We start from the raw sequence: 18,067 nt of genomic DNA, 5'->3' as shown, positions 1-18,067 counted from the left end.
AATCATGGCTGATAAGTTTCTCAACCCCATTCTCCTGCTTTCTCCCCATAATCTTTGATCCCCTAAACAATCAAGAACCTATCTATCTCTGTCTTAAATATACTCAATGACCTGGCCTCCACAGCCTTCTGTGGCAATGAATTCCATAGATTCATCACTCTCTGGCTGAAGAGGTTTCTCCTCATCTCTGTTCTAAAGGGCCTTATCTTTACTCTAAGGCTGTGCCCTCAGGTCCTAGTCTCTTCTGATAATCAAAACATCTTCCCAACGTCCACTCTATCCAGGCCTTTTGGTATTCTGTATCATATGTAAGTGGCGTCATCTCAAGTTTCCTGTTGCTGAGTAGAGATGTCAAGGTGAGGCAGACTTGGAAAGTCAGGATGTAATCAGGGAAACAGATTGGGAGCAGAGATGGGATAGATGTTAACTGAGATAGCTTTTATCACAAGCAAGAGCTTTCACTTGTTTGAGGCAAGTATTAATATTTGTAGTTGTGGGGATTGTTCAGCTGGCAAGTAAGTTGGTTACCATTGGTACAGCAAGGAATAGCATTTTTTCTCCTTCCAGACGTCAGGCAGTGTTAATATATGTATTTGCCTCTCCTATGTATCACTCCTTATCTCTACTTAGTTGCCAGTTTTGCTGTGGCACATAAAACTGAGATGGCAAGGCTAAAACCTGGATGAGAAATAGACTATAAGAGACAGAGCCACTTTAAAATATTTAAAGAAGCAAGCTGCCCCCTGTAAGTGATTGGTTGCCCATTTTGCTCCAGTCCTCCCTCCTATTCATTTTGAAGTGAGTGGTTTCAAAACCCACTGAAATAACTGCACAGAAGCTGTTATCACATCACCAAGTCACCCTTTATTTACATGTGCACAGTACACCAGCTGTAGTCAACCAACTCAGAGTCAGTCCCCCTGAATTGAGGAGATTCTAAATCCCCTATTTATATCTGTCAGCCAGGGCTTTCTAATTGGCCCAAGTTAACAACCCCAATCAAAGATCTCATAGTCAACAAGATCCACCTGGTTCCAATCACTACAGCTACAGAGTGTGAATTTGAGATTTGCAAAATTTGATCATCCCACTATACCAGAAGTATTTGTTCTTGCATGTTAAAATTCGCTTCGTAATTTCTCTCTCAAATAATCCATATTGAAACTATTTCAGGGAGCCAGTAACAATAAATTAATGAGAAAGCGGATAAAGTATTTTTTAAAATCTCAGGTTTTGTCACCGATGGCAATTCAAAGCTGGTTGGGTCTGCCCGCATTCGCCAACTGAGAATAAAGAATAATATTTGTCGCATCCCAAGAAAACTGAGGAGTTCTATAAAGGAATGCCATGCTCTGTATTCCTTGGATAATGAAGACATCTCTGACTATAGTCTCCACTGGAATGCGTCAGTGTCTCAGAATTCCTCAGACCTCGATTATGTCTGGAAATACCAGAGCCAAACAGAATTGCGTGGTTATCCAATCTGGGGCAAACTTGCCATGTACAGAGGAGGTGGATACATTGCAGAGTTGGGTACAGATGCACAGGATGCTTACAGGTAACTAGCTTTAGCTGACTGCTTTCAACTCTTCAGATGTCATTTCCTTTAATCAGTGAAACACAGTTACACGTCATACCAAATAACTGCAAGAGTGTTAACATTCAACAGAGTGACTTTTGGCACTGACATTAGACATTCATACAGTAAAACAACCAGTAATAATTTGAAGACAATGGTTTTTGTTCTTTTAAATTCATTTTGTATGTTTCTTCTCATTATAACTATTTAGTCTTTGAAGTACTGTGTGCAATTTTTTGTTTGAGATGTTAGATAATGAAACTTCTGAGAAAAGTGCTCAAAGTTGTTGGGAAGTGAAATAAATGTGCAAGATTTGTGCAGAATTATGTAATTTGACTCATTCTCTAATTTTCATTCCAGTTTCCCCTTTCCTTCCCTGCAGACTCTTGCAGAATCATCTTCCCTTCACTCCGAACCTGCTGGCAACCTGCATTATCAATAAATAAAATTAAACATTTAGGATTAGGAGTTAGGGTTAGGAGTTCCAGGTTTAAGTCCCACCTCTACTGGGGTGTTTCATTACATGTCCAAACAGGTTGATTCATTTTAAGCTTGATGGATCTTAACCTTTTCTCAGTCAGAGGAGGCGATGGCCTAGTAGTATTATCGATGGACTATTAATCCAGAGACCCAGATAATGTTCTGGGTACCCAGGTTTGAATCCTGCCATGGCAGATGGTGAAATTTGAATTCAATAAAATATCTAGAAATAAGGATCTAATGATGACTGTGAATCCATTGTCGCTTGTCAGGAAAAACCCATCTGATTCACTAATGCCTTTTAGGGAAGGAAACTGCCATCCTTACCTGGTCTGGCCTACATGTGACTCCAGACCCACAGCAATGTGGTTGACTCTTAACTGCTCTCTGGGCAATTAGGGATGAGCAATAAATGCTGCCTGGCCAGCGATGCCCTCATCCTGTGAATGAATAAAGAAACAAAAAGTAATTCTATGTTCCTGTGAAATATCAGACTTTGAGAATGAGATTTCTCCATGTTGGTTTTCAACAGGCTAGTAGGCTGAAGAAAACTGCAAGCATTTTCTTTCTCCCAACTTGATTCTTCCATTTTGTCACCTTTTCATTGGATATTTCTACCGTGGGCTGAAATTTATGGAGATGTTGGGGGCCCGGGATCTTGACAGTTGGTAAGAGATCTGTATCGCCTCCTCCATAAAGCACACTACTTGAGCAATTAACAGGCCACCATCAGGCCCTTCCCCAGGATCAAGGATCCTGAGGGTAGAATCCCACCTTCTGACAGCTGCTGAGAGTTGTTGAGGTGACTGAGTGAATTATTTTAACAACCAGTGCCATTCATGATGTATTCAATGACAAGCGTTATTCTCTTTTAATCCACAGGGTTCTCAAATATCTATTTGACAACACTTGGCTGGATACCTATACCAGAGCCATTTTTGTGGAATTCACAGTCTATAATGCAAATGTGAATCTTTTTTGTATTGCTACGTTAATATTAGAAAGTAATGCTGTAGGTAAGAAGCCTAATATTAATAAGATACGTTAATAAGATACATTAATAAGATACACTTTTTGAACATTCATCTGCATCAAATGTTCATAATGCCACTACTGTGAAGACCTACAAAATAAATTGGTTATACACTTACAACTGACTGCATCTGCAATTTCTACTTATGCCCAGATTTACAAAAAAAAACACCGGCAATTCAGGATGTTTTTCTGAAGAATGGTCCTGACCCAAAACATCAACTTTCCTGCTCCTCTAATGCTGCCTGGCCTGCTGTGCTCCTCCAGCTCCACACTGTGTTATCTCAGAATGTTGTATATCCCTGTTACCAACAGCACCAATACATAAAAAGCTTGAGCTAGCACTTTCATCAGCATCATTGACCTAATGGATCCAGTTTTCTTTCATCAGAATGAGTTTGTTTTAACGTTTAGCTCCTCCCCGCAGAGGGATCTTTAATTAACAAAATAGGTCTTTGGAAAATGAGCCACAGTTTATAGAGTGTTAGTGGTGTGACAGACACATGCTACTACAAGCAGCTCTTCAGATGTTGTGAGATTCAGCTGGGCTTGCTCCATGATCAATGCAGGAGTTGTTTCATTATATCAAGTGTGCTTTGGCAGGTGTTTGGCACAATGTCTGCCAACTTCATCCTGAGCTATTTCTTTGGCAGTTTATATTTTGTCTGTGGTGGTTTGCCAAAGCCTTTCATTCTCAGAAATAAGGCAAGAATGTAGATCCCAAATCTACCTTAGCTGGAGCAGGAACCAAGTATGCTTATTGTTGCTATTCTGAAACAGATGCTAGATGTCTAGGCAACAGCCTTAATCAGCCCCTGTTACACAGTGACGAAAGTTAGTTTTGTTTTAAATCAAACTGCACTAAGTTAGCGTTTTAAGTATATCAGATAATAATTCTTAAAGCAAATGTTAGTTTTATTTAATTGCTTAATTGCTTGAGTTCGTTACAGACGTTGTATTCTGTAATATGCAAATAGGTTTGAGTGGAAATTCAAGGAAAAAAAAAGTTCAGTTGAAAACTTAAACTTGATATCCATGCATGAAAATTGTAAGAAATTTCTATATTTCACTTTGGTCTACAAAGAATGGAACTGGGTAAACATTACAAATAGGGGAGCACAAAGTTTATTGTAATATCCAAAAAATGGACACCTGGAAAACATAAACAACTTGACATACTGTTCGTAGGCATCCTTTTCATAACTTCATTCTTTTCACATGTTAGTTTGGTGAAAATATACGACATAACAGCTGGATACAACTGTAATAAGCTAAATATTTATATCGTAAGATGACTTGGGGAAGTTGTTTTAGTGGAACTTTAAGGTTAAAGCTGAGTTACACACACTTCTACACGTATTTAAATCATTTGGTCAATTTTAATAAAGATTAGTTTCTTTCAGTTGAAACTAATTCGATGAAAACAGAACATTGATTTTGAAATGTGGAAGGGGAGGAACCAAACTTAATGTGTGTGATCGCCTTTGTGAGGGAAAGCTGCAACTGAGGTCTTTTTGCAACTGTTAACAGCCTACCCAAATATGCAGATAATTTAATCACTGGATTTTGGGATATGTTCTCTGGCCTGCAGTGAACAGGCATGGTGACTTATGCTGGCAAGTGAGCTCTCAGCAATTTCCAGATCTGGCATTTTAAATAGAGACAAGCATACAAGCTCAAATCTGGAATCCTTTGCAGATGTGTTCAGTCAAACAACGCACTGATTTCTGTTATACTTTGCAGGGGCCTTCTTTACTCATTCTACTCTTCAGAGTATCCGTCTCTATCAGTACACAGATGGGCTGCACATTTTTGTTGTTGCAGCTGAAGTGGCATATTTCCTCTTCCTCATCTATTACATGGTGATTCAGGTAAATATTCATGCAAAGAAACATTAATGCCAGCTACACAATCAGTGATAAATATCCAGTATTTAGAGAAACTGTGCTCAAAAATGTAATCATGCCATAGGTGAAGGTTTTGTCCATTTTCTGCATTCTGACCTGCACACAAACATAACTGAAGATGACCAAAAATATATTCCTTGGGATGGGGAAATAACAAATAAGTGGCATTCATTAAATTGTACATTATCACTGTATTCATGTTTTTGCATGGTCATTATCTCACTTAGATCTCCTTGAAGTATTGGTTCCAAAATGTTATTTGGGTTAATCTGTATGTGACTGTCTTTGTGTCAATGTCTCATATTTCATTAACGTATTTCCTGAAAATGTGATGGGTTTTGATAAATAAAATCCGAGTTGTTGACTCTAAGTGGGGATCATTCATTTCTACAAAATGTTTTGACGCTCCATTGACAGAGTTCCCCTGTTCTTTTTTGATATAATTGGGTGCGTGAATGTGAATACTATGTATTTATGTACGTATGTTGGACTGTCATCATGTGACATAATGATGATATCGATTATTTTTGTGATGAACAGCTCAGCTTAACCTTGCCGACTGCAGAGTGAATACATTAATAAAGTTCCTGCTGTTGTCTAACACTTTGGCCTCCTGGCCCTTCTTGAAATGTAACAGAGGGTGGTTTAGTCCTCCTCCATACATAGCATGATTCAGATTTAAGCTTTTGTACTAGCAAAACTGGCAGGTACTTTTTTTGTCCCCATATAGGGACAATTGAAGATCTAATTGTAAGTTATATATTCCAGATTATGAATTATAATGTCCAGATAATTGCACCTTGCGTAGCATGGCATGGCATTAAGGGTAAAGTATTAGCATGGATAGAGGATTGGTTGACTAACAGGAAGCAAAGAGTGGGGATAAATGAGTGCTATTCTAGCTGGCAGTCAGTGACTAGTGGTGTGCCTCAGGGATCGGTGTTGGGACCGCAATTATTTACAACTTATATAGATGATTTGGAGTTGGGCCCACGTGTAGGGTGTCAAAGTTTGCAGATGACACTAAGATGAGTGGCAGAGCAAAGTGTGCAGAGGACTGTGAAACTTTGCAGAGGAACATAGATACATTGAGTGAGTGGGCAAAGGTCTGGCAGATGGAATACAATGTAAATAAATGTGAAGTTTTACATTTTGGTAGGAGTAATAGTAAAAAGGATTATTACTTAAATGGTAAAAAGTTGCAGCATGCTGCTATGCAGACGGACCTGGGTGTCCTTGTGCATGAATCACAGAAGGTAGGTCTGCAGGTACAACAAGTAATTAGGAAGGCAAATGGAATTTTGTCCTTCATTGCTAAAGGGATTGAAATTAAAAGCAGAGAGGTTATGTTGCAGCTGTACAAGGTGCTGGTGAGGCCATACCTGGAGTACTGTGTGCAGTTTTGGTCTCCTGACTTGAGAAAGGATGTATTGGCACTGGAAGGGGTGCAAAGGAGGTTCACTAGGTTGATTCCGGAGTTGAAGGGGTTGGCTTATGAGGAGAGACTGAGTAGATTGGGATTATATTCATTGGAATTCAGAAGATTGAGGGGGGATCTTATAGAAACATTTAAAATTATGAAGGGAATAGATAAGATGGAAGTAGAGAGGATGTTTCCACTGGCAGGTGAAGCTAGGACAAGAGGGCATAGCCTCAAGATTAGAGGGAGCAGATTTAGGACTGAATTGAGAAGGAATTTCTTCACCCAGAGGGTTGTTAATCTATGGAATTCCTTGCCCAGTGAAGTAGTTGACGCTACTTCAGTAAATGTTTTTAAAAAAACGGTAGATTTTTTTTGAACGATAAAGGAATTAAGGGATACGGTGAGAACGCGGGTAAGTGGATCTGAGTCCACGAAAGGATCAGCCATGATCTTATTGAGTGGCGGAGCAGGCTCGAAGGGCCAGACGGCCTACTCCTGCTCCTAGTTCTTATGTTCTTATGTTCTTTATCTGGGTACAGTAATGAAATATTCCTTTATATGTCCTAATGAGTTTGATGGCCATTTTAAACAATCCCCATTCATTTTTAACTGCTTTCTCTTCATGGCTTTTAATTTAGTTGAGTTTCTCAAGATTAATAACCTTTATTTTATATAATCAATGCATGGCCCACTTTCACTTTTAACAGAGGTGGGATAGTAAGCAGGCAGACAATCTGCTAGTAGGGAGTGAAGAGTCATTGAAACCTCTTAAGGATGCTGTATTTCTTGATTTTAAATTGGTGGCATTCAGGATTCCCAGGTCTTGGGAAAGCCATCGGGTAAAAGGAGATGGGAGAGAGATGGATAGGGCAGCACGGTGGCTTGGTTGTTAGCACTGCTGCCTCACAGTGCCAGACACCCAGGTTTTTGTTCTAGCCTTGGGTGACTGTTTGTGTGAATTTTGCACATTCTCCCCATGTCTGTGTAGGTTTCTGTCGAGTTCTACGGTTTCCTCCCACAGTCCAAAGATGCGCAGGTTAGGTGGATTGCCCATGCTAAATTGCCCATGGTGTCCAGGGATGTGCAGGCTATGTGGATTAGCCATGGGAAAATGTGGGGATAGGATGTGGGGGTTTGGTCTGTGTAGGATATTCTTTGGAGATTTGGTGCAGACTCAATGGGTTGAATGGCCTCTTTCTGCACTGTAGTGTTTGTATGAGTCCCTGAGGTAAGAGCCTGTATTTCTCTCTAGGAGGAGGAGGAGTGTTCCCTCCAGGCTCAAAGAGCACCCAAGAAACTTCTTTACCATGATTTGTTTGCTTTTTCCCCTCTCCTCATGATCTGGCTCCACCATCATATGCTTTTCCATGATGTCAATCAGTTTCTACCCACCACTCCACCACCTTGACTAAGATTTGCTCCCCACTCGAATCAAAACCCCCAACCAATATTTCCCAGCCCTGCCAACGGAATCATTAGCAATATTTCCGATCCTGCCATTCGACTGCTGACTGCAATCTCTTCCTTCCTGCTGCTCTGCTGTCTCCTGCTACTGGTTTGAGTTACAAGGATAGGTTAGGACTTTTTCGCTTGAGCGTGGGAGGCTAAGAGGTACCTTACAGAGGTTTATAAAATCATGAGGGGCATAGATAAGGTGAATAGCCGAGGTCTTTTCCCCAGGGTAGGGGAGTCCAAAACTAGACGGCAAAGGTTCAAGGTGAGAGAGGAAAGATTTAAAAGGGACTTGAGGGGCAGCTTTTCCACACAGAGGGTAGTACGTGTATGGAATAAGGAGGTGAAGGTGGGTACAATTACAACTTTTAAAAGACATTTGAATATGTACATGAATAGGAAAGGTTGAGAGGGATATGGGCAAAATACAGGCAAATGGAGCTTTTTCAGTTTAGGAAACCTGGTCAGCATGAATGAGTTGAGCCGAAGAGTTTGTTTCCATGCTGTATGACTCTATGATGCTCCCATTGACAAACAGGCTGGTTACTGTGGGAGAAACCTGCAGAAAATATTTATATCACTTCCTGCATTTTTAAAACTGCAGAGCATTCAGGAAATTTGTACTTCTGGAAGGGTAACCAGACCCGAAACGTTAAATCTGATTTTGCTTCACAGATTCTGCCAGACCTGCTGAGCTTTTCCAGCAACTTCTGTTTTTGTTCCTGAATTACAGCATCCGCAGTTCTTTTGGTTTTTATTTTGTACCTCTGGGTTTCCCATCCAATGATCCACACACCCCATTATTCCATACCGAACAGGATAGTGATATAAGATTGAGCAGACTGAGTAATCTGGGTCCAAATATGAAGATTCACTAGGAGTACAATTATATGGAGATCAGTTCTGATAAAAGACTCTTGCCTAAGTTATCATAACCTATGCTTTATTTTTATTGAAGTTGACTGACTGGTTATGTATTTCCAGGTTTCCTGCAGTATTCTCAGACTTTGGCTTTTGTAATGTCCGTTTTATTTCTAAATTGTTTTGCATATCTTTCTTAGGGAAAATTATTGAGGGAGCAGAAGTGGAATTATTTCAAAAGCAAATGGAACCTTCTGGAGACAGCCATTATTATGATCAGTTGGAGCACACTTTCTGTATTTATAAAGAGAACGATTTTGGGAAATCGGGACATTGAGCACTATCACAGTCACAGAAAGGGGTATGCCATAATTTAGGATCTATATAAAAGCAAAACATTTTCATTAATATTCATTCTCGCCAAAGATTTTCCAGTATCAACTGTCAACTATTTCTCAATGAACCTGTAGGCCATCAGAAATGATAATGATTTGTGGACATTGCCAATTCACTCTACAGAATGAATGAATGAATGAATGACTGAATGAACAAACAAATGAAATAGTAAAGTAGACAAACAGGAGGCTGGAAGAACACAGCAAGCCAGGCAGCATCTGGAGGAAAGGAGCAGTCAATGTTTCGGGTATAACCCTTCTTCAGGACTCAGAATGAAACAGTAAACCTTACCAATTAACATCCTGTCTGCCTCAGCCTTGAAGACACTTAATGACCCAGCCTTCTGCGTTAAAGAATTGTGCAGTTTCACTACCTTCTGAGAGAAGAAATTCCTTCTCATCTCTATCGTAAATGTGCAACCCGTTTTTCTGAAATCTTGCCCTCTGGCCCTAGACCCTTCCAAACAACCTCTCCACATTAAGGGGGTGTACATCTTGCTATATGCAGTGTGCTACGTCAATCTCATGCCTACACCATGTACCTGGTGGCAAACACATTGCATGTGCAGCAAGCAGACAAATATTTCTCAAAGTCTTAGGGGGAGCTAGTCTTCATAGAAGTTCATGGAGGCACCCATCAGTCATGGGGATCCTGGCATAGTCAGTCAAGGACAGCATCCCATACTAATCCAAGGGATTGCCCATGATCAGACATCTGGTCAGGGTGGTCCGTGCCTCTGCAGTAGGTCATGGTCAGTCCTGTGGCTCCGCAATGACCAGTCCAAGGGGTAGGGCTAACAAAATGTAAGAGATGTACAGGCTCGGTCAGGGGTCTGGTCACTGCTCATCATTGGCTGTCCACTTAGGTTGCTCAAGGGGGTGTGCCAAGGTTAGTCCACAAGGTCTATCCACTGAAACTAAGGGGACAAGGGGGCACCACTGCCATGGGAAGCAGACTCAATAATTTATTCTTTGGCATCGAGACTGCAGGCTGGAGAGAAGGAGGATGACAGTTTTGAAGGCCAACAGTATAGCATGAATAGGAAGGGAGGTCATGCAAGAAAGGGTAGTTTGTCCATGGTCAGAAGCATTGTGGCCTTGATGGAGGACAACGTATGACCACACCTGACATGGTCACCTCATATGCCAAGGGTGGGTGAGGATGGTGAGCAGGTGCAGGCTCATGTAGACTGGGAAGGGTGGGGACCTGGGGTAGTACAAATCCTATGGGGTTTACAGGAAGGGCTGCTAGGAAAACCATTTAAATGTTTGAGGAACACTGACATGTAGAGGCAGACGCTACAAGCCACTGTTGCCTTTTGTTATCCTGGAAATTCAAATTATGCAATAAGGAAGAAAATGGTTGTGACTATACTCTGTGTGGGTGTGATATGTGTAAGGGTTGGGCTACAGGATCTGTTGATGTTAGGTCTTTTTAAGGGAATGAACATTGGACACAGACCCATACAATGTACAGAAAATAGACCTGAAGGGATCTCTAATCCCTAACCTAATTTGTTGCCCCCCGTTTCATTGTCGCTGCCGCACTCATTCGCACCAACTTCTCTCAGGGCACCTTGGCTTTTGGAAGATGGTGTTGCCACCTGAGATGCTAGTCTTTGGGTGGATATCCATTGATTGGAAGTTGTTCTGGGAACAATGCATAGTAACATGGGGCCAAAATCAGCCAAGACAAACTTCATTGGGGTGGGATAGGTATTTAATAGTCAAATTTGGTAAGATACAGCAAGAAAATTCACTGGACCTCATGGTGGCAAGCAATCCAAAAAACCTCACACAAATCAGACTGAGCCAGAAAATGCAAGATTCAGCATTTTGTTTCTCCGTCCACAGATGCAGCCAGACCTGCTGAGTATCTCCAGCACAATCTATTTTTATTTCATATTCTTCCTATTTTGCTAGTGTTCCTAAAAGTGGTCATTGATTTCTTCCAATCTTTCCTAGTGAGGACAAGGGAAAAGAAATAAAGGCTATGAAGTAGAAATTTTGCATCCTTACCACAAATGAAAACACTCTCTAACCACCGAAAGAATACTGAAACAATGATTTGATCATTATCATGTAGCACCTTACCAGATCCAAACTCACAAAGACAAATCTAGTTGCAGATCCATTACTGAAATAATGAAAGGTGTCTAAAGTACATTTGTACTGATCGATGTTGTTATTGAGGAGATGTTTAATCTGCATTTTGCTATGTTTCTCACAGGTTTGTGAGTTTCTACGAGACTGCAATGGCAGATGCAATCATGGGTTACCTGATTGCCTTCCTGGTTCTCCTAGCAACCATCAAACTTTGGCATCTGCTGCGCATTAATCCCAAACTCAACATGATCACCTCTACTTTAAGGAGAGCATGGGGTGACATCTCAGGCTTTCTGATTGTCATTTTGATCATGTTTCTTGCCTATTCTATTGCAGTAAGTGCTTATTTTACTTTATATCATATATTCCCAAAGTGTCATTAATTTTTTAATTGAAGTTTAATAAATAGTGTATTGTTCCCTCAGCTTATAAATATTTTAAAAATATGGATTTCCAACCCAAGATCAACTGAATTATGTGATGCACACAGAGATTTTCTGCTAATTTAGCTTATTCCGAATATTTATAATTCTTTGATTATTCCATGATATCTGTTTTAAATTTAATTTGTATTCATTTCCACTTGTATCCTCTGGGTTGTGTTTCTTGAGTCTCCTGATTGGAAGCCCTTCCATCCTCCAGAAACTTTGCCTCATTCAAAACACTGCTGCTCATTTCCCATTGTGCACCAAAAAGAATTCCACAGAAATTTCTTTACAAAGAGAATAGTGAAGGTGTGGCTCTAATGGAGGAGCTGAGGTGAATGGTGTGGAGGAGAATCTAGCTAAGTTTATGAAGGAGTGAGAAATCAATGGATATGTTGATCGAGTTAGATGAAGGACTTTGACAGCCTGAGAAAAGCATTGTATTGATCATAAATGTTATAGTGAAGTTAAACTGAGGAACTCATTCTGTGTTCATCCATTATCCTCAGACTCATTGATTGACATTGGCTCCCAGCCTGACAAACTATATTTGTACAGGCACATATGATGAAACATCAATGATTTCAATCTGGACAAGAGTCCATATCATAATGAAAGGAGAGCCAATGGGTGGGTTGTTAGAATTTCAAAGTATTATGGCTTCAGAGAAAGATTTTCCAGGAGTAGAAACACAAGAAAATGGAACTGGTAAGAGGATCAGTGAGATGGAATAACCATGTAAGGAAGTCTGTGTATAGGATAGTCATATCGGGAGCAGTGTGGCCACATAGGAAGCTGAGAAGTGACCTTATAGAGGTTTACAAAATCATAAGGGGCATAGATAGGGGTTAATGGTAGGTCTCTTTTCCATAGGATGGAGGATTTCAAGACTGGGAGCATATTTTTAAGGTGGGATGAGAGGGATTTTAAAAAGATGCAAGGGGCAATTTTTTTACACAGAGGATGATTCATGTGTGGAATGAACTTTTTTTTCCCTTATTCATTCATGGGAGGAGAGCTTTGCTGACCAGGCAGCATTTATTGCCTATCCCTAATTGCTCTGACAGCAGTTAAGAGTCAACCACATTGCTGTGGGTCTGGAGTCACATGGAGGCCAGATTCCTTCCCTAAAGGACATTAGGGAACCAGATGGGTTTTTCTTGACAATTGACAATGGGTTCATGGTCATCATTAGACTCTTGACTCCAGATATTTATAGAATTTGAATTGTACCATCTGCCATGGGAGGATTTGAACCCAGGTTCCCAGAGTCTCTGGATTAACAGTCCAGCAATAATACCACTAGGCCATTGCCTCCCCCTTCCTGAGGAAGTGGTGGATGTGGACACAGTTACAATGTTTAAAAGACACTTAGGTAAGTACATGAATAGGAAAGGTTTGGAGGGATATAGGCTAAGCGTGGGCAGGTCAGACTAGTTTCCTTTGGGATTGTGGTCGGCATGGACTGGTTGGACCAAAGATTCTGTTTCTATGCTGTATGGTTCTATGATTCTATGTGATGATGAGGTCAGGGGGTTGGGGCGTGCAGGGACAATGGCAGAGGGGGAAGAGTTGGTGACTGTGAATACAGGAAGGATACATTTAGAGAGGAAAAGAGGCATATTGAACCCAGAGGGGAGAGAGGAAGAAATGTTAAAAACTCTGAAGATGCAATTGGTTAAATATTCATTTATATTACCCATCTATTTGCAAAAATCTGAGATGCAAAACGATTTTGCTTTAAGTAATATCACAATTTTAATACGACTTTTGCCTTTGCGTTCAATTGTGTATTTTCAGGTGTTTAATAGACTTCCTGTTAGCGATGCGAGAATAGACATAGTTTTCAGGATCCCTTGGGCTTTCAGATTTGATCCTTTTCAGTTACATAAATCATTATTCATTCAACTCTATCTCTTTTCTACAGACAAATATAATGTTTGGTTGGAGCATGTCCTCTTACAAGACTATATTTGATGCTGCAGAAACAATGGTCAGTCTTCAATTGGGGATCTTCAACTACGAAGAGGTGAGGAAAGCAAAAGCTCATTATAATAATATCTCTGATCAGAACCTAGAATCTTATCTAATCTGTAGGTGATTCATTTAAATTTGTTCCAATAGGATTCACTGTTAATTTCTATTGTCATGTTGCTGATATAAGTTTTTTGTACATTATTTTTTACTCATTCATGTACTATTGGCATCACTGACTGGGCCAACATTTATTGGCCATCCCTATTTGCGATGGAGAAAGTGGTAGTAAGCTGTCTTTTTACTGCTATAGTTCTTGGGGCGTAGGAACACCCACAATGTTGTTAGGGAGAGACGTCCAGGATTTTGCCCCTGTAACACTGAAGGAATGGCAATATGGGCAGGTGATTGGCCTACTGGTATTATCACTGGACTGTTAACTTAGAGACCCAAGTAATGTTCTGGGGACCCAGGTTCAAATCCTGCCGTAGTAGATGGTAGAATTTGAACTTGATTTTAAAAAAAATCTGGAATTAAGAATTGAATGATGACCATGAATCCATTATTGATTGTTGGTAAGACCCATCTGGTTCACTAATCCCTTTTATGGAAGGAAACTGCTATCCTTACCTGGTCTGGCCTACATGTGACTCCAGACCCACTGCAATGTGGTTGACTCTGAACTCCCTCTGGGCAATTAGGGATGGGCAATAAATGCTGCCTAAAAGTGATGGCCTTATCTCGTGAGTGAATAAAAAAACAGGTAAGTTGAAGGGACTCATAGCCTTTGGTTGTTTCTTGATATCATATGGAGTGTTTCAAGTTGGCTGAAGACTGGCATTTGTAATGCTGGGGACCTCAGAAGGAGGCCTGACATGCAAAAGCACTTCTAGTTTTAAGGAAAAACTTGATGGCTTCATCTCAGCTAATGTGACTGTATGTATTTCTACTGAGAAATCTAGATCTTCACCAATGTACAATGGTAAGTATAACCATTCCTTATGCTATAACATCAGGTTACACCATGATAACATTAAGTGATTGATTTTTGGGGCCCTCTTTAGGTAATATTGATGAAATGGAGTACAGTTTGGACTGGATTGAACCAAATCCAATTAACACAAGATGCTGCCAGAGCTGCTGAGTATTACTGAGCACTATTGCTTTTATTACAAATTTCCTGTATATTTTCTTATTAGCGCGTCATCTTCATTTTATATGTTGAATACAAATCTAAGGCAACAATGAGCAGTAAGTGATTCCATTTAGCTAATCCAATCCATGTTTAATTAAATAAAGCATAAGCACTACAGCATTGTGTTGTGCAAACAAAAGAATGTATAAAAATAAACCTTTTGATCTTGTTAATAAAATATGTCTGGGGTCCAGATTTTCAGTCAACAGCAGGGTCAATATTGGGTGCAAGTCGAATGTAAAAACCACTTTCCCAGAGTGTGATTTTGGATTCTGATGCCTCTGGGACATGCTCCAAATCTCGAAAGGTTGGAGAGGGGAATTGGCGGGGAATCAGGTCACTTCCAATTAAGAGTCCATAAACTCCTTGGGGAGCTTGTTAATGGACTGAGCAAGGTGAGAGGGCAATTTTCAAATGTAAACTTGGCAAACTCAAAGTATGTTATAAGTCTTGCATGGCTAATGGGTTCAACGTGAGGAGGTGGATTTTTTTGTAAGCATAGGGGATGTTATTGGGACCTGCAGTGTCTTTTGCTAGGTCATGCACATTGCCTCTTACTCAACCAGATGGACACTTTCTGTAATTGTTGATGCTGCTGCCTCACAGAGGTGCTACTTGTGTTAGTGAAACACCATCAGGCACCGTCATAGTTGTAACCTGCCCTTGCTGTTTCTGTTGTGCAGACAGTTCGTATCCTCTTTTTACAACTTTTCACATCACAAATTGGGAACAAAACTGATGTCTTGCCTGAATAGGAAATGAATATAGCTTAATATTGATAAAGCTCGAGCATAGGATTGGAACCTAGAAATTATCCAGGTATCAGAAACTCAACCATGCTTTTAAAATCAAGCCCTAGATCCTAAAACTTTTCTAAATGTATAAGATGTGCTTCAATCGCATTCACTGCTTGAGACCAAGACCTGCATATTACCATCTGCAACGAATAAAATCTATGTAGAACATTGAATGATTCCAGTTGTGAATTGTGCTGATGGTGATCACACAACTCTGTGCATGCACATTCATCTCCTTTGGTAGTACATTTTTGAATGAGAGTTGACTGAAATCAACTGGACTCTCAAAAGAGTCTTTTTTTTATTCATTGGATGAGGGCATTGCTGGCTGAGCAGCATTTATTGTCTATCCCTAATTGCACAGGGGGCAGTTAAGAGTCAAACACATTGCCAGAGTGGGTAAGGATGGCAGTTTCCTTCCCTATAGAGAAGCAGATGGGTTTTTCTCGCAACAATTAACAGTGGATTCATGGTCATTATTAGAATCTTAATTCCAGATATTTATTGAAGTCAAATTCCACCAGCTGCTGTGGCAGGATTTGAACCTAGGTCCCCAGAACATTATCTGGGTCTCTGGATTAACAGTCCATCGATAATACCATTAGGGCATTACCTCCCCCAATATATTTTGCTTCAATGTAAGAATTGACAATAAATCTGCAGAATATTTTTTCTTAATCTAGCTCAACATCATGCTTTCTAGCATTTTAAAATCTTTGTTTAACACCATGCCTCATCTAGTGCAGAAATCAAATAATCAGGAATGGTCTCCCAAAGAGCTATCATTGCATCGTAATCCAGAGTAGGTATATGACTGCAGAGTTAAACTATAACTTTTGTCTTGTTGCAAAGTGAAAATTGTAACACAAATATAACAGCATTGTTGCACCTTTCAATTCCCATCTTTACAGTTCTAAAAATATTCAAACAACTTTTTGAAGAAAACAGTTTAACGACCACCATTTGTCACCTGGGTAATAAGTATCCTTGTGTATTAAAGCTGTAATTGTTTTCCCTTCAACACAATAACCTTTCACATCAAAAAACCAAAAGGACTACCAATGCTGGAAATCAGAAACAAAAACAGAAACAGAAATTGCTAGAAAAACTCTGCAGGACCGGCAACATGGATGGAGAGAAACCTGAGTTAACTTTTCGGGTCCAGCGAACATTCCACATCAGTTTGGTTCTGGATTCATGTCTACAAGTTATTCTGTTGAGTATCCACTAATATCAACAGTTATCTCCAGGTTACAAATGATTTGGCAGTTAAACTGGATATCAGAGTGCTCTTTGTGAGGCCCTGATTCGTCCAATTGGACAGTCAGACATGATCAGTGCTTATTGGAAGACCTGAATCTTGAACATTTCATAAATAGTTGTTTCAACATTTAAGATCAATATATTTATGAAAGACTAATATTTGACTTATTTTTGCCTTAACCTGACCAGGTATTAGACTACAACCCGATCCTGGGTTCATTTCTGATTGGATCTTGCATTGTCTTTATGACATTTGTAGTCCTGAATCTCTTTATTTCTGTTATTCTCGTGGCATTTAGTGAGGAGCAGAAGAATTACAAGGTTTGTATTACTTCAGCTTACTTCATTCATTTCTATTCAATTATACAAAGATGTGGCATTATTATAAGATATAAACATATAACTTCAACTATTCAATAATTGTTTTTTTACTCTTTCCTCATAGTTTTCTTTAGTTGAATTGCAGTGGGTTGATTAAACTGCAGTCAGGATTTGTTTTGTCCAATTTTCCTCCTTTTCTTAAGGACACAGCTTCAGTGATGCTCAGACTGTACACTATACTTCACACAATTCTGCATGTGTGAACACAGACAGAGACAACTAGTCAGTTATTCATCCATGAACAATATCAAGGGCTTGCCTGGTATCCCACTTAATTTGGAAGATGCAACATGCACCAATCTAAATATGCTGACCTCCACCTGACGCCCCACCCCAACCTAAACCAAGTTTCAGTGAGATTTTAGTGCCAAAATCTATTTAAGTTCAGCCACTTAGTTCAAACTTAGCAGAATATTGGCTAGGGAGGCATTTAAGGTTTGTTTACCCAAGGAGGAGGATTACTGAGGACAGAGTTTTCCAAACAACCAACCTACATTTCAACAGGAGAACTCAGCAATTTAACAAACAGCAAGATGTATGAAATTAATGAACAAGAAAAAAGCAGCTAGTCCAGTAAAACTGCCTCACACCTCAATAAAGCCAGAACATCATAACTAAACATGAGAGGCCATCAATATTAGATATGCACCAATAATTCCAGTAGGGAAATTTAGAAGAAACTTCATCAACCAGACAGCAGTGAGAATATGAAGGTGTAGAGCTGGATGAACACAGCAGGCCAAGCAGCATCAGAGGAGCAGGAAAGCTGACATTTTGGGCCTAGACCCTTCTTCAGA

The 18,067-nt window shown here is 39.9% G+C and overlaps 1 protein-coding gene across 1 annotated transcript in view; it reads left to right on the top strand.

Moving 5' to 3' along the window:
* pkd1l2a (polycystic kidney disease 1 like 2a) overlaps window positions 1-18,067 on the top strand; it is a 102,055-nt gene that overhangs the window by 82,936 nt on the left and 1,052 nt on the right. The window contains exons 30-36 of the mRNA XM_048605964.1: window positions 1,231-1,558; window positions 2,942-3,075; window positions 4,835-4,962; window positions 8,935-9,095; window positions 11,360-11,570; window positions 13,588-13,689; window positions 17,079-17,210. Of these exons, the coding sequence (XP_048461921.1) occupies window positions 1,231-1,558; window positions 2,942-3,075; window positions 4,835-4,962; window positions 8,935-9,095; window positions 11,360-11,570; window positions 13,588-13,689; window positions 17,079-17,210 (1,196 nt within the window). The remainder of the gene's footprint in view (window positions 1-1,230; window positions 1,559-2,941; window positions 3,076-4,834; window positions 4,963-8,934; window positions 9,096-11,359; window positions 11,571-13,587; window positions 13,690-17,078; window positions 17,211-18,067) is intronic.

Source organism: Rhincodon typus, chromosome 15, assembly GCF_021869965.1.
Source record: "Rhincodon typus isolate 14 chromosome 15, sRhiTyp1.1, whole genome shotgun sequence".
In the NCBI taxonomy this organism is placed as follows: Eukaryota; Metazoa; Chordata; class Chondrichthyes; order Orectolobiformes; family Rhincodontidae; genus Rhincodon; species Rhincodon typus.
This window is presented reverse-complemented; position numbering and strand designations above follow the sequence as displayed.